Genomic DNA, 26613 nt, shown 5'->3' on the forward strand with positions numbered 1-26613 from the left:
GGTTGTAGCATTGCAATTTCTTTTCTGCATATGTACCAGGTCCTAATAATTAGGCGTTGAAAGTAACTGCCTGACATATGTTGGAAAGGAATTTAATCAGCCTGAGAAACTCTTTAAGGGGGATGTGGAAAGAAGAATGTGATGTAAGGGAGGGAAGCATGGATCTGCAGCAACATTTTGGCAAAGTGTTATACAAGTGGTATAAACTTCATTTTACAGATAAAGAGACTGAACCCTGAGGGATTAACCAACTATTAAGAGGTGGTATCAGAATATGAAACCAGACCTTTAATCCAAGACCTGAGTTCCTATAGAGGAAATCTTTATTATTTCATCATCATTATTAATAATACTATATGTGTGAGTAAAGAAAGTCTTTAACCATATCTGATACTGCCTCACTTTTTACATAAATTAATAAGATGAATTTTTTATTTTAGATTGTAAATTCAACTGCCATAAACGATGCGCGTCTAAAGTACCGAGAGACTGCCTTGGAGAGGTTACTTTCAATGGAGGTAAAAGTCTTTTTCTTAATTTCCAGAAAAGATCACAATTCTTTTGTGTATTATCTTTATATAAGGTTATATTTGCATATTTTATTTTGTTTACTTTGTTTCTTTGACATTTTTCTGATTTAATAATCAAGCAAAATACAGATATCGCTAATAGTATACTTTTAATCATGCCTTCCAGTCTCCTTTAACCACCTACCACTTTGTAGTCAAATGTGGCAAATGGTGCTGCATATTCTCATTTATCTTTAGACAGAGCAAAACTTACTTTATAACCCTGCTGTTGTCCCTAGAACTATTTCATATTTCTAGTATTTATTGACTACTTAATGTATGCCAGGCACTATTGTAAACATTTTACATATATTGACATTTAAACCTAAGAACAACCTTTTGAAATAAGGACTTAGAGATGAGTAAACTAGGCACAAAAAACATTAAATAATTTGCCTAAGAGATACAACCAGTAAGTGGTAGATTTGGGATTTGAACCTGTGTGGAATTTGAACCTGGCATCTTAGTTCATAGTCTTTAGAAGTCATCGTACGGTCTCACTTTCTCTTTTTCCATCAAATAATCACTTAGCTGAACAGTCTTGCTTTTTTACCTCCCCCCCCCACTTTTCAAGATTATATCACTCAAAGTGATTACCTTTTTTGGAAGAAAGCAGTAAACTTGCAGCATAATTTTTCCTTAATATTACATACTAGTAAAAATTGAATATAAGTAGTTCTATAGGAACGGCTTCCCTGGTGGCTCAGATGGTAAAGAATCTGCCTGCAGTGCAGTAGCCCTAGGTTCGATCCTTAGGTTAGGAAGATTCCATGGAGAAGGGATATAGGAGGAAAAGCATAAGGAGTAGAAATTAATCTCCTTAAGAGTTTAACGTTTTCTCATGTGGTATGTTTTCTGTTGGTTGCTGTTTAAGACCATTGACAGAGCGTGATTGGTTTCTTCGTTTCAGTTGCTTAGAACTAATACAGTTTTTCTACATGATTGAAGTCTTTTCTAGATTTAGCTAGTTCCTGTATTTTTGTCCTTGTCTACCTTTTGACAAATGGATATGAAATACCATTTATATCTATTTTAATGTTCATTTATCTCTTTCAGATATTTACTGTTTAATTAGGAGCTTTTTCTCTCTAAATTACCTGTTCACATGTGATATATTCTACTAATTCTTCATCAGATTTATTGAGATATGAGTTGTATACCATACAGTTCATACATTTAGTTTATTCCCAGTTGTACAGCCATCACTACAGACTAATTTTAGAACATTTTCATCATCCTGAGAAGAACTCCATACCAATTAGTTGTTACTTCCCATCCACTTTTCCCTGCTAGCCCCTGGCAACCACTAAGTCAACTTTTATCTGTATCAGTTTGTCCCTTCTAGACATTTCATATAAATAGAATCATACAATGTGTAGTCTTTGTGACTGATTTCTTTCACTTAACATAATGTTTTCAAGGTTCATCCATGTTGCATGTATCAATACTTCATTGTTTTTTTATTGATGAGTAATATTCCTCTGCCTGAATGTTCCACACTTGATTCATTCATTCACCAGTCAGCCATCGTCCTTTGAGTTGTATCCATTTTGGAGCTATTATGAACAAGGCAGCTATGAACATCTGAGTACAATTGACTACATGTGTTTCCATTCCACTTGGGTAGATAGACAGTAGTGGAACTGTTGAGTCATATGGTAGCTCTCTTTAACATTTTGAGGACTGCCAAACTGTTTACCAAAGCAGCCATACCATTTTACATTCCCACCAGCAGTGTAAGAGGATTCTCATTTCTATGTATCCTTTCCACCACTTGTTAATTGTCTGTCACTTTGATTGTCACCATCCTAGTGAGTATGAAGTGATGTCTCATTATGGTTTTGATTTGCATTTCCCAGATGGCTAACTGACATTGCGTGTCTTTTTATATACCTCTTGGTCATTTTTACATCTGCTTCGGAGCAATATCTCTTCTGATCCTTTGCTCATTTAACTAGGTTATTTATTTATCTTTTTATTATTGAGTTGTAAGAATTCTTTAAATATTCTGGATACAAGTCCCATGATTTGCATGAAGCATGATTTTTAGATACTTTCTACCATTCTGTGCACTGCTTTTTCCCTTTCTTTGAGGTGTCATTTGTAGCAGAGAAGTTTTAAATTTTGATGAAGTCCAATTTATTTGTTTTTTCTTGTCATTTAGGTTTTTGGTGGTATATCTAAGAAGGCTTTGCCTAACTCACGATCCCAAAGTTTACTCCTACGCTTTCTTCTAAGAGTTTTATAGATTAAACTCATATTTAAGTCTATGATCCACTTTAAGTTAATTTTTGTTATTGATTTAAGGAAGGCTTCCAATTTCCTTTTTTCTTTTTTGTATATAAATATCCATTTGTCCTATGACATATACTGAACAGAATGTTCTTCTTTCATTGTATTGTCTTAGACACTTGTGGAAAATCAGCTGACCAAGTCTATAATATAGTGGTTAACCTTTTACTTTGCTTCTAGTATCTTTTGTCATTTCAAAATTTAAAATTTTGATGCAATCAAGTTAATTTTCTGCCTTATGATTTTTACACTTACATCATCCTAAGAAATATTTCTTTATCTTGAATCATAAAAATATTTTTCTATAATTTCACTTAAGAATTTTAAAACTTGTTTTCACATTTGATATACTGTCTCTGTTTAGGTGTATTGATATTCCATTAATGTAAAATTCTGAATTCATTTAAAACTTTGCCAGAACCATCTACTTTGGGAACAGATACTGATATACCAATGGATATTGACAGTAGTGACATGAACAGTGATGGTAGTCGGGGCTTGGATGACACAGAAGAACCATCTCCCCCAGAAGATAAAATGTTTTTCTTGGATCCATCTGATCTTGATGTGGAAAGAGACGAAGAAGCTGTTAAAACAATCAGGTAATGCGTGTGTATGGACTGCAAGCTATTTCCAAATGCAAGGTCAGTCCAGGAGTTCTGTTAAAGAAGAACAAATCATATCTCTTTAAGTGGAACCTAAAAATGTAATTATAAAAAGAAAAATATTTTTTCTTGGAGTATAGTTGCTTTACAATGTTGTGTTAGTTTCTGCTGCACACCAAAGTGAGTCAATTATACATACATGCATATCCCCTCTTTTTTTAGATTTCCTTCTCATTTAGATCACTACAGAGCATTGAGTAGAGTTCCTTGTGCTCTACAGTAGGTTCTCATTAGTCATCTATTTCATATACAGTAGTATACGCTTGTCAATCCCAATCTCCCAATTCATTCTACCCTCTAAAATGTAATTTAAAATCAATTAAATTGTGGCTAATGCTTTTACATGTACCACAGTATTTTTCTGAAATAAATTATATTCCTCTTGCTGTCCACTCAAGATGGGAAGGTGTAAGAATCCTGTTTTCTTAAAAAGAAAAATGCTTTATTCAAATACAGTCTAGATAACGATAGCTAGCTGTGTAGCAGTCTTTGACAAAGTGCCAGCATTGGACCATCAGGTAAAGCAACCAGTTTCTTCATACAGGCATATTAGCTCATGTTGCAAACCCCAGTAAGAATCTATACCTGAGAATGTTGCACAAAGATGATGGTGATGAATTTGGGGCTGTTTTCATATTGCAGTTCATTTATTAGCACTTTGTAAAGATGCTCCTGGATCATGAGACTTATATATCCTCCTATATTTATAGAAATTCAGTTTTTTTAGATACAGCCTATAAGATATACTACTTTGTGATACAGTGTTAACATTTTAAGCAGGTTTTGTTTTTCACTGGCAGCAAATAGGTATTTAGAGAAAATGGGTCATTTGTCAGTCTCATATGGCTGAGTCATTTATTCAGTTTGTCTTATCATTAAATTATAGCTATTATTATCATTATCATTATTAACTAAATGTTTGCCCAAACTGGAGACTTCAGAGAACTAAGCTAGTTTCCTAATCATGGATACTTGACAATTTAAGAGCAGATATTTAACTGTTTGAGACTCAATTGAAAAACACTTCTGCCAGGGTGCTCTTTCTCTCCAGCTACACTGTTACTAACCTATGTTTCAGTATTACCTGATCTGACTCATTTCATTATTTATTGTTTTTACTTTGTTAATACATGTAAATCATTTTTCTTTCATATCTTCTATAAGTAATTGTTGCTGACAACATGAATAATGGAATTTGATATTTGAATTTTGTCTTGTTATGAATTTATTAATTTATCATGTTATCTAAGGTATGATTTCTAGCAGCAATCCCAAATGAGACACTCTCCCAGGCTCCAGATTTGCCAACTGGAGAGGATTCTTTCTGCTCTATTCATTGTTTTCTTATGTTCTGTGGCCCTCCAGAAATATTGATGACAAATAATGATGACTTACAGTATTGTTGTAGGAAGGGAGGCCCCCCCTAGGGCCCCAAGAGCGGTCTCTTGTCTAACACTCGGAAAAGAATTGTCCGAGGAGACACGTGCTGACAAAGCAAGAGATTTTATTGGGAAAGGGCACTCAGGTGGAGAGCAGTAGGGTAAGGGAACCCAGGAGAACAGCTCTGCCACGTGGCTCGCAGTCTCGGGTTTTATGGTGATGGATTAGTTTCCAGGTTGTCTTTGCCCAATCATTCTGATTCAGAGTCCTTCCTGGTGGCACACGCATCACCCAACCAAGATGGATGCTAGTGAGAGGGATTCTGGGAAGTGGACGGACACATGGCGTCTCCTTTCGACCTTTCCCAAACTCTTCCAGTTGGTGGTGGCTTATTAGTTCCATATTCCTTACCAGGACCTCTTGTTGTAAAACAACTCATACAAATGGTTACTAGAGAGCCTGGCCAGGGTGGGCGGTTTCAGTCAGTGTGCTTCCCCTAAAAGTATCATCTTTGTCTTTTATAAATTAACTATGTATCATCATAACAGGATTAATTTATCCTTTTCTTCTTAAGCCATTGTTTGTCTTCCTAAGATATTTTGAAGAATTTTAGTTTAATTCTCTTTAAAAGGGTTTGTTGAGTTTACTGTATTGATGATCTTTTAAGTTAACATAAATATTTGTCATAAATTTAAAATATTTTTTAGTCCATCAACAAGCAATAACATTCCGCTGATGAGGGTCGTCCAGTCCATCAAGCACACAAAGAGGAAGAGCAGCACAATGGTGAAGGAAGGGTGGATGGTCCATTACACCAGCAGGGACACCCTGGTCAGTAATCACAGGCATTTTATTATGGTAGTGAAACTCTGTTACGTGCTTTACTTTGTGCGTTTTTTAAGTCAGAATGAGAATGAGATATATATTAAGACATCACAGTACACTGGAACCATCTTTATATTTAGGATGTTAGGAATATTTAAAAGGTGGAATATTTAATGTACTATTTTTATAAATTGGTAGAACAGTAGAGATTAAAAGCAAGTCTGAAGGTACACCACCAAATGCACAATCTCTGAAAGAAATAATTGATATTCCCTGTGGCTCAGGTGGTTAAGAATCTACCTGCAATGCAGGAGACCCAGGTTCAATCCGTGGGTCAGGAAGATCTCCTGGAAAAGGGAACGGCAACCCACTCCAGTATTCTTGCCTGGAGAATCCCATGGACAGAGGAGCCTGATGGGCTATAGTCCATGGAGTTGAAAAGAGTTGAACACAACTAAGCGACTCTCACTTCACTTCACTTCACTTCTGCTCTGCAAAAGATAGTGTTAAAAGATTGAGATGACAAGCCACAGACTTAGAAGAAATATTTGCAAAAAAGGTATCTGTAAAAGACTCTTCTCCAAAATATACAAAGAACTCTTAAAATTCAACAGTAAGAAAACTTAATAACCTGATTAAACAATGTGCTGAAGACCTTAACACGTACCTCGCAAAAGAAGATACCTAGATGGCAGATAAGCATATGAAATGATGCTCCACATCTTATGTCATCAGGCAAATGCACATTAAACAGTGAGATACAGCTGCCCATCTGTTAGAATAGCCAAAATCATAAACACTGAGAACACCAAATTCTGACAAGATGTAGAGCAACAGGAGCTTTCTTTTTTGCTGGTAGGAATGCAAAGTGGTATTGCCAACATTCGAAGACAGTTTAGTAGTTTCATGCAAAACTAAAATGCTTTTACCAAATGATCTAGCAGTCATACTCGTTGCTGTTTACCCAAAGGAGATAAAAACTTAACATTCACATGGAAACCTGCATACGGATATTTATAATGGGTTTATTCATAATTGCCCCAAACCTGGAAATAATAGATCTCCTTCAGTAGGTAAATGGGTAAATAAACTGCTCTAAAGACAATGGAATGTTATTCAGCACTAAAAATCAATGAGCTGTTAAGCCATGAAAAGACTTGGAGCAATCTTAAGTGTATATTGCTAAGGGAGAGAAACCAATGTAAGACCATTACATACTGTATGATTCCAACTATATGATATTCTAGAAAAGGCAGAACTGTGGAGGGTACTGGGTGGGGACAAGTAGGAATGAATAGGTAGAACACAAAATTTTTAGGGCAGTGAAAATACTCTATGTAATACCATAATGATAGGTACTCGTCACTATGCATTTGTCCAAATACATAGAATGCGCAGCACCAAGAGTGATCCATATTATATAACCTATGAACTTGTATGATTATGATGTGGCAAGTGTAGGTTCATCAGTTGTAACCATTGTACCACTCTGATAAGGGTGTTGATGATGGGGTCTGGGGTTATGCATGCCTAGGGACAGGAAGTATACATGGGACATCTCTGCCCCTTCCCCTTAATTTGCAATGAACCTTAAACTGCTCCAAAAAATAAAGTATTAATTTAAAAAAAGTTTATAGACACATGTTAAAAAAAAATGCTGCATGGCAAAGAAGAGAAGCAAAGACAAAGGGGAAAGTTTTTTTTCAACCCAGAACATAATAGAAAAATAGGCAATGAACCTGAACAGACAAGTCTCAGACAAGGAGATGCAAATTACTCTTAAACATAAGATCTTGATCTCATTTTTAATAAAAAAAATACAATTTAAAATGTTATGAAAATACTAGCCAAATAGTATACTAGCTGAATAGCCAAAGCAGTCTTGAGAAAGAATGGAGCTGGAGGAATCAACCTTCCTGACTTCAGACTATACTACACAGCTGCAGTCATCAAGACAATATGGTACTGGCACAAGAACAGAAATATAGACCAATGGAAGAAGATAGAAAGCCCGGAAATAAACCCATGCACCTGTGGGTACCTTATTTTTGGCAAAGGAGGCAAAAATATACAATGGGGCAAAGACAGCCTCTTCAATAAATGGTGCTGGGAAAATTGGACAGCTACATGTAAAAGAATGAAATTAGAACACTTCCTAACACCATACCCAAAGATAAACTCAAAATGGGTTAAAGACCTAAATGTAAGACCAGAAACTATAAAACTGTTAGAGGAAAACATAGGCAGAACACTCGATGACATAAAGCAAGATCTTCTATGGCCCACCTCCTAGAGTAAGGGAAATAAAAACAAAAGTAAACAAGTGGGACCTGATTAAACTTCAAAGTTTTTGCACAGGAAAGGAAACTATAAGCAAGGTGAAAAAACAACCCTCAGAATGGAAGAAAATAATAGCAAATGAAACAACTGACAAAGGATTAATTTCCAGAATATACAAGTGTCTCATACAACTCAGTACCAGAAAAACAACCCAATCAAAAAGTGGGAAAAAGACCTAAACAGACATTTCTCCAAAGAAGACATACAGATGGCTAACACACATGAAAAAATGCTTAACATCGCTCATTAGTAGAGAAATGCAAATCAAAACAACTATGAGCTATCACCTCACACCAGTCAGAATGGCCATCATCAAAATGTCTACAAACAAAAATGCTGGAGAGGGTGTGGAGAAAAGGGAACGCTCTTGTACTGTTGGTGAGAATATAAATTGATACAGCCACTATGGAAGACAGTATGGAGATTCCTTAAAAAACTAGGAATAAAACCACCATATGACCCAGCAATCCCACTCCTAAATACACCCGGAAATTGAAAAGACACATGTATCCCATTGTTCATTGCAACACTATTTACAATAGCTAGAACATGGAAGCAACCTAGATGTCCATCAACAGATTAATGGATGAAGAAGTTGTGGTACATATACACAATGGAATATTACTCAGTCATAAAAAGAAACACATTTGAGTCAGTTCTAATGAGGTGGATGAACCTAGAACCTATTATACAGAGTGAAGTAAGTCAGAGAAAGATAAATATCATATACTAACACATATTTCTCCACTCTTCTCCAGTAGCATACTTGGCACCTACCGACCTGGGGAGTTTATCTTTCAGTGTCATACCTTTCTGCCTATTCATACTGTTCATGGAGTTCTCATGAACCATGTTTTGTCAGAACTCTCTGCCATGACCCGTCTGTCATTGGTGGCCCTACACGGCCTGGCTCATAGTTTCATTGAGCTAGACAAGGCTGTGGTCCATGTGATCAGTTTGGTTAGTTTTCTGTGATTGTGGTTTTCATTCTGTCTGCCCTCTGATGGATAAGGATAAGAGGCTTATGGAAGCTTCCTGATGGGAGAGACTGACTCAGGGGGAAACTGGGTCTTGTTCTGATGGGGCCATGTTCAGTAAATCTTTAATCCAATTTTCTGTTGATGGGCAGGGCTGTGTTCCCGTCCTGTTGCTTAACCTGAGGCCAAACTATGGTGGAGGTAGTGAAGATAATTGTGACCTTCTTCAAAAGGTCCCATGCACACACTGCTGCACTCAGTCCCTCTGACCCTGCAACAGGCCACTGCTGACCCACGCCTCTGCCAGAGACTCGCGGACATTCATGGACATGTCTGGGTCAGTTTCTTGTGGGGTCACTGCTCCTTTCTCCTGGGACCTTGTGTGTACAAGGTTTTGTTTATGCCCTCCAAGAGTCTGTTTCCTCAGTCCTGTGTAAGTACTGGTGGTTCTCTGGTGGGGTTAATGGTGACCTCCTCCAAGGGGGCTTGTGCAGTACCCAGGTCTGCTGCACCCAGAGCCCCTGCAGCAGGCCACTGCTGACCTGTACCTCCACAGGAGACACTCAGACACAGTTGTGGCTCAGTCTCTGTGGGTTGGGCATGCATTTTGTGCCCTTCCCAGGTCTGAGCAGCTCAGGTGACCAGTTGCTTGAAGATCGCACTGTCCCAGGTGGGCCATATGTCTTAATCACCTCCTCGGTCCCGGCCACTCAGTTTCCCAGGTGCACTGCGAGAGCAAAAACAACGCCCAGTTGAGGATGTGACAGGTGACGGATGTAAAATCCAATGCTGTAGAGAGCAATACTGCATAGGAACCTGGAATGTTAGGTCCATGAATCAAGGCAAATTGGAAGTGGTCAAACAGAAGATGGCAAGGGTGAACATCAACATTTTAGGAATCAGTGACCCAAAATGGACTGGAATGGGTGAATTTAATTCAGATGACTATTATATCTGCTACTGTGGGGATGAATCCCTTAGAAGAAAAGGAGTAGCCATCATAGTCAACAAAAGAGTCCAAAATGCAGTACTTGGATGCAATCTCAAAAATGACAGAATGATCTCTATTCATTTCCAAGGCACCATTCAGTATCACAGTAATCCAAGTCTATGCCCTGACCAATAATGCTAAAGAAGCTGAAGTTGAACAGACCTTCTAGAACTAACACCCAAAAAAGGTGTCATTTTCATTATAGGGGACTGGAATGAAAAAGTAGGAAGTCAAGAGATACCTGGAGTAACAGGCAAATTTGGCCTTGGAGTACAAAACGAAGCAGGGCAAAGGCTAACAGTTTGCAAAAAGAACACACTGGTCATAGCAAACACCCTCTGCCAACAACACAAGAGAAGACTCTACACATGGACATCACCGGATGGCCAGCGCTGAAATCAGATTGATGATATTCTTTTTAGCCAAAGATGAAGAAGCTCTATACAGTCAGCAAAAACAAGACCGGGAGCTGACTGTGGCTCAGATCATGAACTCCTTATTGCCAAATTCAGACTTAAATTGAAGAAAGTAGGGAAAACCCCTAGACCATTCAGGTATGACCTAAATCAAATCCCTTATGATTATACAGTGGAAGTGACAATTAGATTCAAGGGATTAGATCTGATAGAGTGCCTGAAGAACGATGGCCGGAGATTCGTGTGACTTTGTACAGGAGGCAGTGATCAAGGCCATCTGCAAGAAAAAGAAATGCAAAAAGGCCAAATGGTTGTTTGATGAGGCCTTACAAATAGCTGAGAAGATAAGTTAAAGGCAAAGGAGAAAAGGAAAGATATACCCATTTGAATGCAGAGTTCCAAAGAATAGCAAGGAGAGATAAGAAAGCCTTCCTCAGCAATCAATGCAAAGAAAGAGAGGAAAACAATGGAGTGGGAAAGATTAGCAATCTCTTCAAGAAAATTAGAGATACCAAGGCAACATTTCATGCAAAGATGAGCACAATAAAGACAGAAATGGTATGGACTTAATAGAAGCAGAAGATATTAAGAAGAGGCAGCAAGAATACACAGAAGAACTGTACAAAAAAGATCTTCATGACCCAGATAACCACGATGGTGTGATCACTCACCTAGAGCCAGACATCCTGGAATACGAAGTCAAGTGGGCCTTAGGAAGCATCACTGAGGTCATGTATGGATGTGAGAGTTTGACCATAAAGAAAGCTGAGCGCCGAAGAATTGATGCTTTTGAACTGTGGTGTTGGAGAAGACTTTTGAGAGTCCCTTGGATTGTGGGGAGATCAAACCAGTCCATCCTAAAGGAAATCAATCCTGAATATTCATTGGAAGGACTGATGCTGAAGCTGAAACTCCAATACTTTGGCCACCTGATGCGAAGAAGCAACTCATTTGAAAAGACCCTGATGCTGGGAAAGATTGAAGGCGGGAGGAAAAGGGGACGACAGAAGATGAGATGGTTGGATGGCATCGCGGATGCGATGGGCATGAGTTTGAGCAAGCTCTGGGAGTTGGTGATCGACAGGGAGGCCTGGCGTGCTGCAAGTCCAGAGGATCACAAAGTCAGACACAACTCAGCAAATGGACTGAATTGAACACATATACAGAATCTAGAAAAATGGTACTAAAGAATTTATTTGCAGGGCAGCAGTGGAGAAACACATGGAAACAGACTTATGGACATGGGGAGAGAGGAGGAGAGGGTGAGATGTATGGAGAGAGCAACATGGAAACTTACATTACCATATGTAAAATAGATAGCCAATGTGAATTTGCTGTATGTCTCAGGAAACTCAAACAGGGGCTCTGTGTCAACCTAGAGGGGTGGGATAGGAAGGTAGATGGGAGGGAGGTTCAGAAGGGAGGGGATATATGTATTACCTGTGGCTGATTCATGTTAAGGTTTGACAGAAAACAACAAAATTCTGTAAAGCAATTATCTTTCAATTAAATAAATAAATTTTAGAAAATGTTATGAAAATAATAGTTTTTATTTATCAGTGTAGCACAGGATCAAAAAGGTTAGTAATATGCTGTGTTAGTGAAGGTTTGAGTAAATAGGCACACTCATGTTGCTGATGAGACTATAAATTGGATCCAGAAATAGAGGAATAACTTAACACTGTCAAGAAAAATTACATGTGCATTTATCTTTTGACTCAGTAAGGCATCCTTTAGAAATTTAGTCCATGGGTAAATTACATATTTGCGTGTGTCATACATGTGTATTTGTGTGTGCATGCATGAAATTCTTGAAACCTCCAAAACCGAATAACATTGTTTGCCTTGAGTAAGGGTGGGAGTGAGATAGGAGTGATGATGGCAGTATACTTTTCACTATGTATCTTTTTAATTTTTCCAATTTTGAAGCTCATGAATTTTATACCAATACCTCTTATCTCTTATAGATAAGAGATGAGAGGGAATGGAGAGTTCAGACACTTTGGAGGAATCATTACTTTTGAACCTTACAGTTTTGTGCTCTTTGTAGAGAAAGAGGCATTATTGGAGACTGGACAGCAAATGTCTTACACTGTTTCAAAACGAATCTGGATCAAAGTATTATAAGGTAAAAATTTCACATCTTTTTAAAATATGTACATTAAAATACTGTGTTTTCCAAATATATCCAAGTAGTATTTATTATTATATTGAATTACAGCTCTGCCTAACAGTTTCTAGAAGTCATTGTTAAGTTCCTTGTAAAAGCAAGTATCCTCTACCCCTCCATTTCGCCCCTTGCAACAGCCTTGCTGCCAAAGTTTTTGTTGTTGTTCTGTGATTCTTTGTTTCTGGCCTGTCAGGTTGCTGCTGTTTTCCTTCTGGGTACCAAGTGGCCCTCCGTATCAGGGGGTGCCTAGCCAATTTGTATAAGGGACTTGACCCTTGCATACGAAAAGACAATTAGACTGTGATTTAGATTAGACTATTAAAAGTCCTATGATTATTGCTGATCAGAAGAAACCATTGTGGTATTCAGCATTTCTCCCATTTTCCATTTAACCTTAGACCCCAATTCCCAGATGCTTCTTTTGGCTCTTCTTTATATAATTCTCTTTGCTCGACTTGCTCCACATTTTGCCATGTCACCAATTGACACCAGATAAAATAGTTAGTATAGCGATTGTATCAGGAAGAAAGAAAATAGAGACTGATGAATTGCTTTGAATTGGTTGGATTTTTCTGAAGAAGTTTTCTGCTTTAGGAAGTAGACTAAATATAAATGATTGTTAAAGTTATGGACAGAACCAGAATAGAGCACTTACACTTATCCTGACATCCTCCTTTGCTGCTGTTATTTCTGCCTCGTTCTCCTTTGGGGCCATATCTTGCAGATAGCAGCCAGTAGAGTAGTTGTAGAGTTGACTTCCTGACAGCTGGGAAATGGCAGGTGTTGGCTATAGCAGCAGCCACCCTTCTAAATCCTTTCTTTCTAATGATCTGCTACAGGCCTGAATTACTAGCTTAGTTATTATACTCCGTGCTCTCTGCCTCTGTCATTGCTGGACATGCAGATCATTCAGAGCACATACCCTCATCAGACTTGACTTTGTGTTCATGTGCCACATTCACATACTTGTGTTTGTCTTTAATGGTATTCATTAGAGATGCATATCTTTGATTGTTTAGTGTATTTGAAAAAACACATATTCATGTTTCCTAACGCTTTATTCTTTACTTCAGGAAATTCCACTTTCAGAAATTCTCCGCATATCTTCACCACAAGATTTCACAAGCATTTCACAAGGCAGCAACCCACACTGTTTTGAAATCATCACTGATACTATGGTATACTTTGTTGGTGAGAACAATGGGGACAGCTCTCACAATCCTGTTCTTGCTGCCACTGGAGTGGGACTTGATGTAGCACAGAGCTGGGAAAAAGCAATTCGCCAAGCTCTCATGCCTGTGACGCCTCAAGCCAGTGTCTGTACTTCTCCAGGCCAAGGGAAGGATCACAGTAAGCAATAAGCTTCTTGATGACTTATTCCCCCTTTGGTTCTTAAGCATTTTGTGGGTGCAACTGTGTTTCTGTATTTATTTTAAGCTTCATTTTTGTGATCAATACCATTAGTTAATTGCTTTATAAAATTATGTTGGTCATAGTATGTGCTTGCAGTCCCAGAGCGAGGCTCCAGAGTCAAGTCTCCCTGCATTTAAATCTTGGCTCTGCTGACCTGTTATGTGATCTTGGCAAGTACTTTCCTTTTCTGTAACAATACCTACTGTATAGAGTTGTCACCATTAAATGAAAGAGAACCAAAAGGTGTTAAGTAAGCTACTAGTATTAGGAGTGTGCTTCATGGTGGGATTTTCAGTCTGTAAAGCGTTGCAGTTCACATAGTACTTACAAAATGTGTGAAGTCAGAAATGCTTTATTTCTTTTAACTGAATTAAAACATTCAGAAACATTAAAATACATATTGAAACACATGTTCTTTGCACCAACAAAATTTATAAAATAAAACCTAAATTTGTTTTTAAGTTTTAAGTGAATACTTAATCACAAAGCCATAGTAAAATGTCACTTCCCTGCGCTCCCCCCCCCCATTGGCATTATGTCATTTATGGTGAAACAGCTTTCATTCATTAGACAAATACATTTAAATTGAAAGAGATATCAGCCTCTTTTCTTTTTCAGCTGCACTGCACAGCTTGTGGGATCTTAGTTCCTCAACCAGGAATTGAACCCGGCAGGGAAAGCGCCGAGTCCTAACCCCTGGATGGTCAGGGAATTCCCTCAACTGGTTTCTATATGCCTTTTATTTCAGTTCAGCTATGCTACTTAGTATACTGGCATTATGCTAGGCCCTGAGCTAGAATACAAAAGAAATAGAGATTTTTAAAGATAGGAAGGGAAATAGGTGCATAAAGCAGTAGAGTGTAAAAAGGAGTAGTGCATTTCTCAGGGAACTCAAATACAGATAGGAAGGTAAGTGGAGACTTCATGATAGAGGAGCCTGATTTGGACCTTGACTTCAGATCTCACGTAAGTTAGGATAGGCAGAGCTGACCTGGGGGTGTGCGTGGAATTAAGGGGACATGTGATCAAAGGCATGAGGGTAATGACCATGAAAATGTTTGGTGTTGAATATTGATTCTGAAAGGGTGAATAAAATGGATAATCACAATGTTTCTTAAATTTGAGGGGATTTTAGAACTGTCTGATATTCTAATTGGACCTTTTACCCCAGCAAATAATGCAGACACATAACACAAATTTTATATATAATTGGATTTAGGGTCCTTCTCAAGCCCATCCATGGACTCTTCCCTAGGGTTATAAGTCCCTAAGGACAGGCTGCAAAAGGGCTAAGGGAGAATGAAAGCCCAGTTCTGCCACTTTACTAGCTTCATGATCTTGACCTCTTCACTTGTCTCATCTAAAAGGAGAATGATAGAATAATTGCATATGATGCACTTGGTACCATTCCTGACCTAGTAGTGGCACTATCGCTGTGCTGCTGCTGACACTGTTTCTGCTGTCCTTGGTAACAACCAGTCTGGAGCAGAGTTCTCCTGGGAAGCGATAGAAATGAAAACTGGATGGAGTTAAGACAGTGGAGGCCTTTGAAACAAAATAAATATTGACTTAAGCTAGGAAACTGGAACTACTGAAAAGCAGAGTTTTAGGCTCATTCATTTTGTTGATGCTGTGCTTTTTTGGTCTGTTGCATTAATATTTGATTTTTTGGGTTATTTAAAGTATTTTAAAATTGACTTAATATTTGAAAATGGAGTTTCCACAGTCATTTACATATTTTTTGATGTACAGTTGCTTATATTTTCTTAATGAAGTTTTATGTTTTTATATTTGGGATTATAAAAGAAATTTCGTATCTTTTTCTTTGAGTTATCACTGAGATTCTAGATGTTTGAGAACTAGTCTATTGCTTTACTTTCTAATTTCCCATTTTTCTTGTCAGTTACTTCCTTTGCTTACCAAAGTAATATAGACATTTACTTTACTAAACTTTATAGAAATATGTGATATAAAATGAGAAACTCGTCCCTATATGCATGTGACATGTCCCCCTATTCCCAGTCATATATCTTACCCCTCAGAAAACCATTATTAATAGTTTGGTGTATATTTCTTGATTTGGGGATGGCTTGGGAAGAGGGGAGTCTATTCTATTTGTACGGTCTTGTTATATTTGTATTTTCACAAAAAAAGTCATTTTTGTTGTTAAAGATGTATAGTCTTTTTACAACTTGATTTTATGAACTATTTAATATATATCAGATATATTTCAAATTTATATAGGTTTATATAATTTTAATGTTTTATGACAATAATGCATACTTTCTATACATTTTTTTAAGCAGTCTAGAAGCATATAAAAAAATCTTTGTTCCTCAACCCCATCTCTCTCACTCACCAGAAGTGATCATATTTTGTTTGTTTTGATTCATACACCACTACCCTGAAACTTACCTTTTTAACTTAATAATATAAATAGCTTTCTGACTCAGTACTTACAGCCCTGCATCCTTAAATGTGTAGATAGTATTCTTTTGTATGGATGTGTATCCTGTTTCCTGTTGATGGATCAGTATTGTTTATGGATAAATTTTGTTTAATGTAATGATATTAACTGTATCTTATTAGCTAGTTTTTAAAATTTAATGTACTGTAAGCATTCATGTCAGTAAATATTAGTATTACTAAGTTATATACTAACAGTTTTTTCCCCCATACATCATTCATTTTACAGAAGATTTGTCTACCAGTATCTCTGTATCTAATTGTCAGATCCAAGAGAATGTGGTAAGTAAATATTACAGCTAAAATATGCAGATTGGGTAATTAAGGAAAATAAAATGTGAAACTCTTACTAGAAAATAAGTTTATAACCCATAGTACTGTGCAGTTTGCCTGAAGACACTAGACTGAACTGTGTGGGTGATAACTTCCTGGAGGAGTTCTGCTTTATGAAGGAAACTGAGGCAGTTTCCTTTTAAATTATGAAATTAAAGTTAACTTTTTCATAAGTGACATTATAATATTACAGAGTGATAGACTAATTCAAAGAGAAGAGAGAGGCTACTTTCTGGGTCAGAGCAGGGGAAACTTCCTAAAGGAAGTAAAATTTGAAATATACTTAAAAAGAGTTTTGACACGAGTGCTGAGAGGATGGCAGTGAGAGAACATTTCATGAAAGTACAGAGAAGCAGAAAATGCAGGATTTTAAGGCAGAGTGAGGACTCAGTTTAGCTGGTACATGTAGGGGTTTACAGTAGGGGTCAGCATACTTTCTATAAGGGGATGGAAGTAAATATTTTAGGCTTTGCAGACCATGTACAGTTACGAACTCAACTCTGCTGCCATTGTGAGAAAGCCATAGTCAGTACATAAAAGAATGAGCTTGACTGTTTTCCAGTATAAGTTTTTTTGTGAACACTTATATTTGAATTTCATATAATTTCCTGTTTCACAAGATGACATTATATTGATTTTGTACAACCATTTAGAAATGTAAACTGTTCTTAGTTCAGGAGCCATACAGAAAGAGGCAGCAGGCTGGATTTGGCCCACAAGGCTAGTTTGCCAGCTTCTGGATTAGTTGGAAAAAAGGCTAGAAAAAGAAGTCCAAAAGCTATATATAAATTTATTTGATTCAAATCTCTCTTACTCTTCAACTTGGGGCATCCAGCTGTTACTGTTCAGTAACACATAAATGTTGGGTTTTCTAAGATTGTAGCAGAAACTGGATATCCAGTAGTGTTGTGGGAGATAGAGGGTTTCAAGGAGATTTGATCTTGTCCAGGTAGCATGTGTGGATGTGTAGTCGCTTCAGTCGTGTCCGACCCTATGGACAATAGCCTACCAGGCTTCTCTGTCCATGGGATTCTCCAGGCAAAAATATTGGAGTGGGTTGGTAGGTAGCATTGGAACCAGATTATTGGGGAGAGAAAGAAGTTTTCTCATTTCATTTTTACAGATGAAAAGACCACGTCCCAGGGAATTCAGCTTATTTAAGATTACCTAATTTAAATGGAAATTAGGTTGTGGAAGTACTGATTTTTATATGTCAGGCACTAGACTTGACACTTTGTATATCTTCATTTAATTCACTTAAAAATCCAGTAAGATAGATGTTGTTATATCTGCTTTACTAATGAGGGAATGAGGCCTTGAATAAACTTGGTTTATTCAGTCCAGTGACTACCATGAGATGGCACTGTCTGGGAATGTAACATTGAACAAAATAGGTGTAGTCCCTGGCTTCATGGAGACTGTAGCACATACCCAAATGAGACCTTGACCGAGGATCTGTGAAAAGGATTGGAGAATGCTTTCTAAGAATATTCTGACAGCAACAACCACTAATGGGAAAAAAAAAAAAGGAAAGGGAAGGAAGAAGATTGAGGAGTGGATATGAGTTACACATACTTTTTTCATCAGTCTTTCAAAATAAGTCTGATCTCAATAATACAAAACTTTGAGTCAAAACTTTCAAGTCAAAGATAGCAAATCTCTTTAATAGTAAAGTTGGTAAAACTTTCTTATTAATTTTTTATGTTAATTTACTTTTTATAGGTCACTACTTAATAAATATATTTTTTAATTCAAATCATTTTTCCCCCCGTGGTCTTCTTATAGAATACATTATAGTTGTACATTAAGAGTCATGGTAAAGTTGGTCTTTTTTAGGACAGAGAATGCTTGTATTTCATAAAAGTATTTTGTGGAAAAGAAACCCCTCAAGCATAAAAACTGAAATGTATTTAAGTATTTGAATGAAAAGAGTCAAAGATATTGACATGATTTCATGGAACTAATAATACTTATTATTTCCCAAATAGGACATAAGTACCGTTTACCAGATCTTTGCAGATGAGGTGCTTGGGTCAGGCCAGTTTGGTATCGTCTATGGAGGTAAGCAGTTGCAGCCTTTTGCGTGTTGTAGATAATGTAGAAAATTAGGAAATTTAAAAACCATCTGCCAGTTGTTAGCATATTGTCAGAATTTTGCAAGTGGTTTCTTCCTTGGAGATTAATCTGCATAGCTTTAGATAAGCCCTTTTCACTATAACTTAGTATTAATTTCTTAATTTAAATTGAAAACTTTAAAAAGAAACAGAATCAGAAAATTCACAATAGTTTTCATCTTTTTTTTGTAGCTTACACAAAAAGATGTTTGTGTGGTTTGAAGTTTATGTTGGACTCTGAGAGTTCATTTATTGAAGTATGTGCCCCACTGGTTTTCCCACACAGTTTCCCATTTGTCTGCAGTTGGCACAAATGGTGTATCAGGTCTGAACATCTGAAACCTTATCTCACTCTCTGACTTACATTGCCGAAGCCTTTTAACCTCACTGTGCTCCAGTATCTTCATCAGTTTAATCGGGTTTATACAACCTGGCCTGTATATTCATTAATGTATGTAAAGCTACTTTACAAGCTATGATGCAAGGTAGAAAAGTAATGTTAAACCCTTTGCATTCCTTACCATGACTAGTTGGCCTTTCTGCTTGAAGATTTGCCCTAATAAATAGTTAATCACTCTGCTGATCCAAAGAACCTAGAATAAAATAATTCCATGGTACAGTGTTTCTATCTTGACAGAATTTTTGAAGACTAAGTCACATAGTTAACTTTCATTTATTTAATAAGGTAGATTATTTTTCAGCAGACAAGTTCATTCAAATTTCCTGCTATTTCAAATAATAAAACAGCCTTTATTAGAGGCAGTTACTATAAGGGAAAATTATAGTAATTATAGGTGAGTGATGGAGAAAGAACAAAATGAGCCTGGCCTCTAAAAGAAATACAAAAGTAAATACATATCAATTTCAGTTTGTGGACAATTTCCTAATGAAACTTCTGTATTATATGTGACATCAATTTGCATCTTCTTTCTTACCTGTGCTTTTTTGAAAAATAGGAAAACACAGAAAGACTGGAAGGGATGTGGCTATTAAAGTAATTGATAAGATGAGATTCCCCACAAAACAGGAAAGTCAGCTCCGTAATGAAGTGGCTATTTTACAGGTAAAAAGTTGCTTTGTATTGGTTTTAATTTTCGGTTTATGAGTTTTTAAATCCAAGTCTGTCTAGTGAACTGGTAAAATTTGGTTTTTGTTTTCTTTGTTTGCATTTTATAACATTTTGGCTCAGTTGAGAGGCCAGTGTGCTTCTGAATTAAGTTCCTTTTTTTTTTTTAAAGGCAAAATTAGGTTACAGTAATCTAGGACTGACATTATGGTAGTAGGTTGTTTGGAACACATTTTCATAAGTAAAGTCTTAAATTAAAAAAGCTAAAATTTCATTCTTAACTCATCACTCCATGAACTAAAAACACTTTGATACTTCTACCACCGCATTAACAGTTTAGTCCATCAAAGTATACTTTTTTAAAGATATATTGGCAGTGAGTTAAATTCCATAAAATAAATTACTGTGAGTTTTTATTCTCATGTAACATGTTTATCTCTTTTGGAAGTCATCTAGAAGATTAAAAGTTAGCTTTATTTTTCTGAATACATTTAATTTATAATATGCAAATGTTATTGATTCATTGTGTAGCTTTTGCATGGTATTTAAGAAAATGTAATAGTTAATGCTGTCAGAGCCCTATTTGCTTGTGGGTGAAGTTCAAGAAGGACACAGCCTATTGAACTTGGTGCTTCTTTGGAGAAGAAGGTAAGAAAGTTGTAAACATGTAATTAATTTTACATTTATTACACTACTGGTCAATATTAGTAACATCTGCCTCACTTTTTCCCAGATGATCAAAAGATGGTTGGTCTACAAGCTACCTGTGGTCACTTCAAGGCTGCCTCCTCCTACGAAGCTACCTTTAAAATAGTCTGAATAGTAGCATTCAGACTCTGCATTAGGGTTTGAAAATATTGTTAGAGATCTTTTTTCATATCTAATTTTGGACTCTTTCTTAATATCCAGTTTATATGCAAAAAATAAATATTAAGGATTTATTCATAAGACTTGATTTCTTGTCACTTTTTAAAATTTTATTGTAGTTGATTTACAATGTTAATTTCTGCTATACAACAAAGTGACTCGTTTATACATATATATATATATTCTTCTCCATTATGGTTTATCACAGGATATTGAATATAGTTCCCTGTGCTGTACAGTAGGGCCTTGTTGTTTATCCATCCTATGTGTACTAGTTTGCATCTGCTAATCCCAAACTCCTAATCCATCCTCCCCCACCCCTTTCCCCCAGTCTGTTCTTTATTTCTGTGAGTCTTTGTCTTTCATAGAAATGTTCATTTGTGTCAAACTTTAGATTCCAGATATAAGTTCTCCTTGTAACTTTGATCACAAATACAGCTCTGAACTAAATACTGAAGCTTATTACTCCCATGTTACAACTGCAGATGTTAATAACTAAATTTGGGAATTTGCAGGTAATATACAATGTAAACACTTTATTATCATATCACTCTGGTTCTTTTCATTGATATTGCCTGACCGGGAACAGAATTAAATAATTGTAGTATGGGGGATCTTGTTACTTTCATTTCATAAGGATGTAGTAATGTAAAATCTTTTGTTATTGCCTGAAGAGGGTAGTAGAGTAGTGGGAGAAAAGATGAAGTGCTCTCCTGGCTCCCTATGTAAATGGGAAATTCAGTATTTTCCCTTTCTCTTCTTGGAAATCACCCAGAAGCTACAAGAAAAATGATAAACAGAAAAGCATACTCTAATATAGATAAACAGAAGCATACTCTAATATAGATAGTTCAGATATACAAAATAGGTAGAAGTTTTTCCAAAACAGTGGAGATGGACCAGGCAAATGTAGGAAGAGGCACAAGAACTGGTTTTGGTGGCTCTTTCTAGGCCTGCAGTCATGACAGCCTCTCTGGGTTTCTCTCAGATAGAAGAAGAAAGTGAAGGGGCATCATGACCCAGTAAGATTTAATTCAAAAGAAAACATGAAGTGAATTAAGAAGGGCACTGTCAGTGGAAGAGTGCAAATCACGCTAAACCAAATGACGTCAATAACTTTAAAGGAAAACGAGTGACTATACAGGGACGAACAGACAAATCCATAGTTGTCCATGACAGATAAAGTAGACAAAGCTAAGTAAGAACAGAAGAGGCCTAAACATTATAAGGTAGATCTAACCAGTTTAGATTGAACTCTGTACCTACAAATAAATAAATACTTTATTAGCTAAAAAAACAAACAGTTTTTTGTCTTAATGTACTAAAACTGCAAATAAATTATAAAATTTGGAAAAAAAAACTCCCACCACCTGAAAAAAACTTTTTAAAGTCTTAATTCTTGAATCAGCAAAATCATGACCCAAGTATTTAGAAGATAATCGTGAAAATAGTGTTTATCAGAGCTTTTAAACTACTACTCATAGAAATATCAGCTACTTAATGAGGAAGGAATGAAAATAAATGAATTGAGTCCAACTCAAGTTAAAGGGTGAACACTCCCCCTAGGAAAACAGAATTAACAAAGATAAAACTGGAAGTTAATAAATTTAGTACAATAAATCCAAAAGCTGGTTAGCTATGTGGGTGGGATAACAACAAAATAAGTGTCCAACTGGATCAAAATATAAGAAAATACAAAACATTTTGGGAGGATGATCACAAATGCTGAAAAAAATTAAGGGAATCTTAAGATACTATCTTGGTGGCTCAGCTGGTAAAGAATCCGCCTGCAATGTGGGAGACCTGGGTTCGATCCCTGGGTTGGGAAGATCCCCTGGAGAAGGGAAAAGCTACCCACTCCAGTATTCTGGCCTGGAGAATTCCATGGACTGTATAGTCCATGGGGTCACAAAGAGTCAGACACGACTGAGCGACTTTCACTCACTAAGATACCATCTTGTGCAACTCTATTAGATAAACTTGAAAGCCTGGAGAAAATGATTAATTCTCTATGAAACTATAATTTACCAAAACAGACTCCAGAGGAAATAGGACATTAAACAAATAGAAGAAGTTGTTAATAAGAATTGTGTTACAGCATACTTCTATTTTTGTGTGTTCATGCATATGTTCTCAAGGATGGCAGGGGCTGGGGTGAGAGATTTGAGAGGTAATCTGACTACAGTATATAGGGGACAGCCAGCCACAGTTACCGCTTTAAGTTGATCAGAGTTAGGGCGTTTTGAATCTTCTGCTTACTGCCATTATGACGCCCCACCACTGGGGTATTTCACTTTATCTACTATAAGATTGTATCACTTTTTATTTTGCCACCTGGAACACCATCATTAAATTGTTTCAAGCTGATTATAAACAATATTTATTTTGTGCTTGCTGCGCATTTTCTAAACACTTTTAAAACACCAACCATGATTCAGAAGTTAAGCTAAAAATGACTAAGACACAGTCTCTGCTGTCAATACTGTACTATAGAGTAAGATACATATACATGTAATACAGTACCGTGGGATAAGTACCGCTGCATGGAGACTGCAGGGGCAGCTGCTGCAGTAGTCCAGAAGAGAGGTAGTGTGAGTGAAAATTAAGGCATTACGGTGGGAACTGAGAATGATGGATTCAAAACACATTTTAGACATGGAGCCCAACTAATCTCAGGCTGGAAAAAAGTTTGCCCTCTTGGCATAGTTAGATATCCATAGTGTGAGAAAAAAAGCATAAGAAAAAACTATTTCTGTTAATAAGGATTAAAACATTTAATCACTTGGGCTAGTATTTAAGAACGTATTTAAGTTTGGATAAGAAAAATGAAACCAGGTTATTGAAGATACTAAAATTCATCCAGGAATTTAGATTTATGTCCAGAAATAAAGAACCATTAAATGTTTCTGAGTATGGCTGGCTTCTCAAATTCACTTTTGAGGAAGTTTTTGTTTGTTTGTTTTTAATACCAGTAAGATAGTTTGCTTTATTTTTTTAAAACAGTATCATGTTCAGCTTTGTATTTTTCCAACCTGTGAGCCTGAAAGTGAAGGTCACTAAGTTGTGTCCAACTCTTTGTGACCCCATGGAATTCTCCAGGCCAGAATACTGGAGTGGGTAGCCTTTCCCTTCTCCATGGGATCTTCCCAACCCAGGTCTCCCGCATTGCAGGTGAATTCTTTATGAGCTGAGCCACAAGGGAAGCCCAAAAATACTGGAGTGGCTAGCCTATCCCTTCTCTAGCAGATCTTCCCGACACAGGAATCAAACCTAGGTCTCCTGCATTGCAGGCAGATTCTTTACCAATGAGCTATCAGGGAAGCCCCAACCTGTGAGCCTACTGCTAAGTCACTTCAGTCATGTCCGACTCTATGCGACCCCACAGACGGCAGCCCACCAGGCTCCCCCGTCCCTGGGATTCTCCAGGCAAGAATACTGGAGTGGGTTGCCATTTCCTTCTCCAGTGCATGAAAGGGAAAGTGAAAGTGAAGTCGCTCAGTCGTGTCCGACTCCTAGCGACCCCATGGACTGCAGCCTACCAGGCTCCTCCAGCCATGGGATTTTCCAGGCAAGAGTACTGGAGTGGGGTGCCATTGCCTTCTCCGTGTAAGCCTACTAGTGCTTAAGAAAAATGAGGTGATGGTGGTAGAGATGCTGAACCTGAAAGAGGGAAGACCAAATCAAGATACAATATGAGATCAGGACTTAGATAAATAACTACCTTAAAGACAAAGCCACCTGTTGAGCTAAGACCGTTACAAACAGCTCTGAAGAACCAAAGCTCTATGTAATTGGCTAAACGTTGATTGGCAGTTGGTGCCTATTTGTGGATAGCAGAAAGTTAGAGTAAATAGAATTAATAGAGTTAATAAAGATTAAAAAGACGAGAAGAAAGGAAAAGTAGCAGTAATGGACAAGGGCAGTTATATAATCAAACTGGGAAGACATTCTTTCCCTTCCTGTGCATCTTCTCTTCAGTACAGAACTTTGAAAATCAAACTCTATGATCCTTTTTATTTTGTTTGCTTTTATTTTTCTGAGCTATCTTTTGTGCCATTATTCCATACAATTAGTTGCAGCACATTGTTAGATATTTGCATAGTAAAACTTGACTCAAGTTGGTCACATAATGTCCTGCAACTCTTCAGAATTTGCACCATCCTGGGATTGTAAACCTGGAATGTATGTTCGAAACCCCGGAACGAGTTTTTGTAGTGATGGAAAAGCTACACGGAGATATGCTGGAAATGATTTTATCTAGTGAGAAAAGTCGACTTCCAGAACGAATAACTAAATTCATGGTCACACAGGTATTTCAAACTTTTTTTTTGAAACTAGAGAAAAATTAAGGACTATGAGAAATAGTAGTGCTTTTCACATATCAGGATATTGTGGGTGTTGTTACTTTGAAGAAGACAGTAACACTTTCAGTTAAATCTTGATGAACTGTAGTGGACTTTTAAAATTATTATACCATTCGGGGGGTCCAATTAGGATTTAGCTGTGACTTTTCCAGGAACAGGAAAAAATTCTCTTTTCTTTAATAACAGATACTTGTTGCTTTGAGGAATCTGCATTTCAAGAATATTGTGCACTGTGATTTAAAGCCAGAAAATGTGCTGCTCGCATCAGCAGAGCCATTTCCTCAGGTGAGATATTCTCCAGAACCTTTTTAAAGTATGGTTTTAAGTATCTCTGTGACAACATTATGAAGCACACATGTAATGAAAGGCAGTGCTGTAGATTCAATTCATAACTATCTACAGAAATAAAGTTTTTAACTTGTAACTACCGGAGAGGATTTACACCTGAATAATTTGAATTCAGATTTTACTAATTATTGATATATTGTTTGTTTTCATGAAGACTTTTTACACCTAATGACTTTTTAGACCAGTTCTCAAGAAGTAATTTTTTGTAATTTGTGCACAATTCACCACTCTTGGGAATCAAGTAGGAAGAGGCAGCCTTGGTTGGTGCTTGGTCCTCAGGATAAATTCCCTATGAAATAAACGGAAGGATAACCCTGAAATGGGAAGACGAGATCTTGGTTGAGGCAGGCAGCCAACTCTTCCTCTTTAGAGTACTATATTTCAAACATTCTCAGCAAAATCCATGGAAGAATTAAATTTCCCATCACCACCAGGGCTCACATACATATGATGATAATGTGTCTCCTGATGTGATACACTCATTTTGTTTTTTACTTGGTTAAATTTTATTTCATTAAAACGTGTTCATCTTGAGTCAGATTTATCTCATAACCTAAAAATGGTTCTTAACCCAAAGTGTGAATCATTTATCCTAAGGACTATACATTAGTGGTGCCTATGAATGTTTCTCATGACTGTCATCAACTAGAATAATTTATTTCCAAGTTATTGTTTATGTGCACTTATTTAAAAAACAGACAAGAGGCTAGAATAAAGGCAACAGATGACTATTCAGTTGGTAAATACAACTCAGATTGTCTTTCAAAGAAAAAGATAAATTTTTAAAAAATCATTTAACTCTTTTACATTTAAGGAAGTAACCATATTCCTCTTAGAATGCATATGAGAATAAAAGTAATCCCCTGTCTTTATGAGGTCAAAAAGGTGCCATGAGCACTGATGCTATATTTTAAATAAAGTGCTTCCATATATTATTTCATTTGCTCTTCAAAAGAGTATGGGCAAAGGATGCACACCCCTCCAGCTAAGGTTAAAACGCGAACCTTCTGACCTCCA

At 36.9% G+C, this 26613-nt stretch overlaps 1 protein-coding gene across 15 annotated transcripts in view; it reads left to right on the forward strand.

The window, feature by feature from the left end:
* The window catches only part of PRKD3 (protein kinase D3), an 87607-nt gene that overhangs the window by 51224 nt on the left and 9770 nt on the right, over window positions 1–26613 (forward strand). For 11 of the 15 annotated variants that reach the window (XR_014083651.1, XR_014083654.1, XR_014083653.1 and 8 more), the window contains exons 7-16: window positions 441–518; window positions 3280–3463; window positions 5614–5737; window positions 12506–12583; window positions 13699–13975; window positions 16734–16786; window positions 18826–18898; window positions 19908–20014; window positions 25033–25194; window positions 25435–25533. Coding sequence is in view for 9 of the 15 variants with exons in the window: in XM_081596200.1 (XP_081452326.1) it covers window positions 441–518; window positions 3280–3463; window positions 5614–5737; window positions 12506–12583; window positions 13699–13975; window positions 16734–16786; window positions 18826–18898; window positions 19908–20014; window positions 25033–25194; window positions 25435–25533 (1235 nt within the window). In the remaining 6 variants the exon portion in view is untranslated. The remainder of the gene's footprint in view (window positions 1–440; window positions 519–3279; window positions 3464–5613; window positions 5738–12505; window positions 12584–13698; window positions 13976–16733; window positions 16787–18825; window positions 18899–19907; window positions 20015–25032; window positions 25195–25434; window positions 25534–26613) is intronic. The other 4 variants (XR_014083656.1, XM_081596206.1, XM_081596208.1 and 1 more) reach the window with 1 other exon arrangement.

This window comes from Giraffa tippelskirchi, chromosome 4 (genome assembly GCF_054371585.1).
Source record: "Giraffa tippelskirchi isolate mGirTip1 chromosome 4, T2T-mGirTip1v1.2.pri, whole genome shotgun sequence".
NCBI lineage: Eukaryota > Metazoa > Chordata > Mammalia > Artiodactyla > Giraffidae > Giraffa > Giraffa tippelskirchi.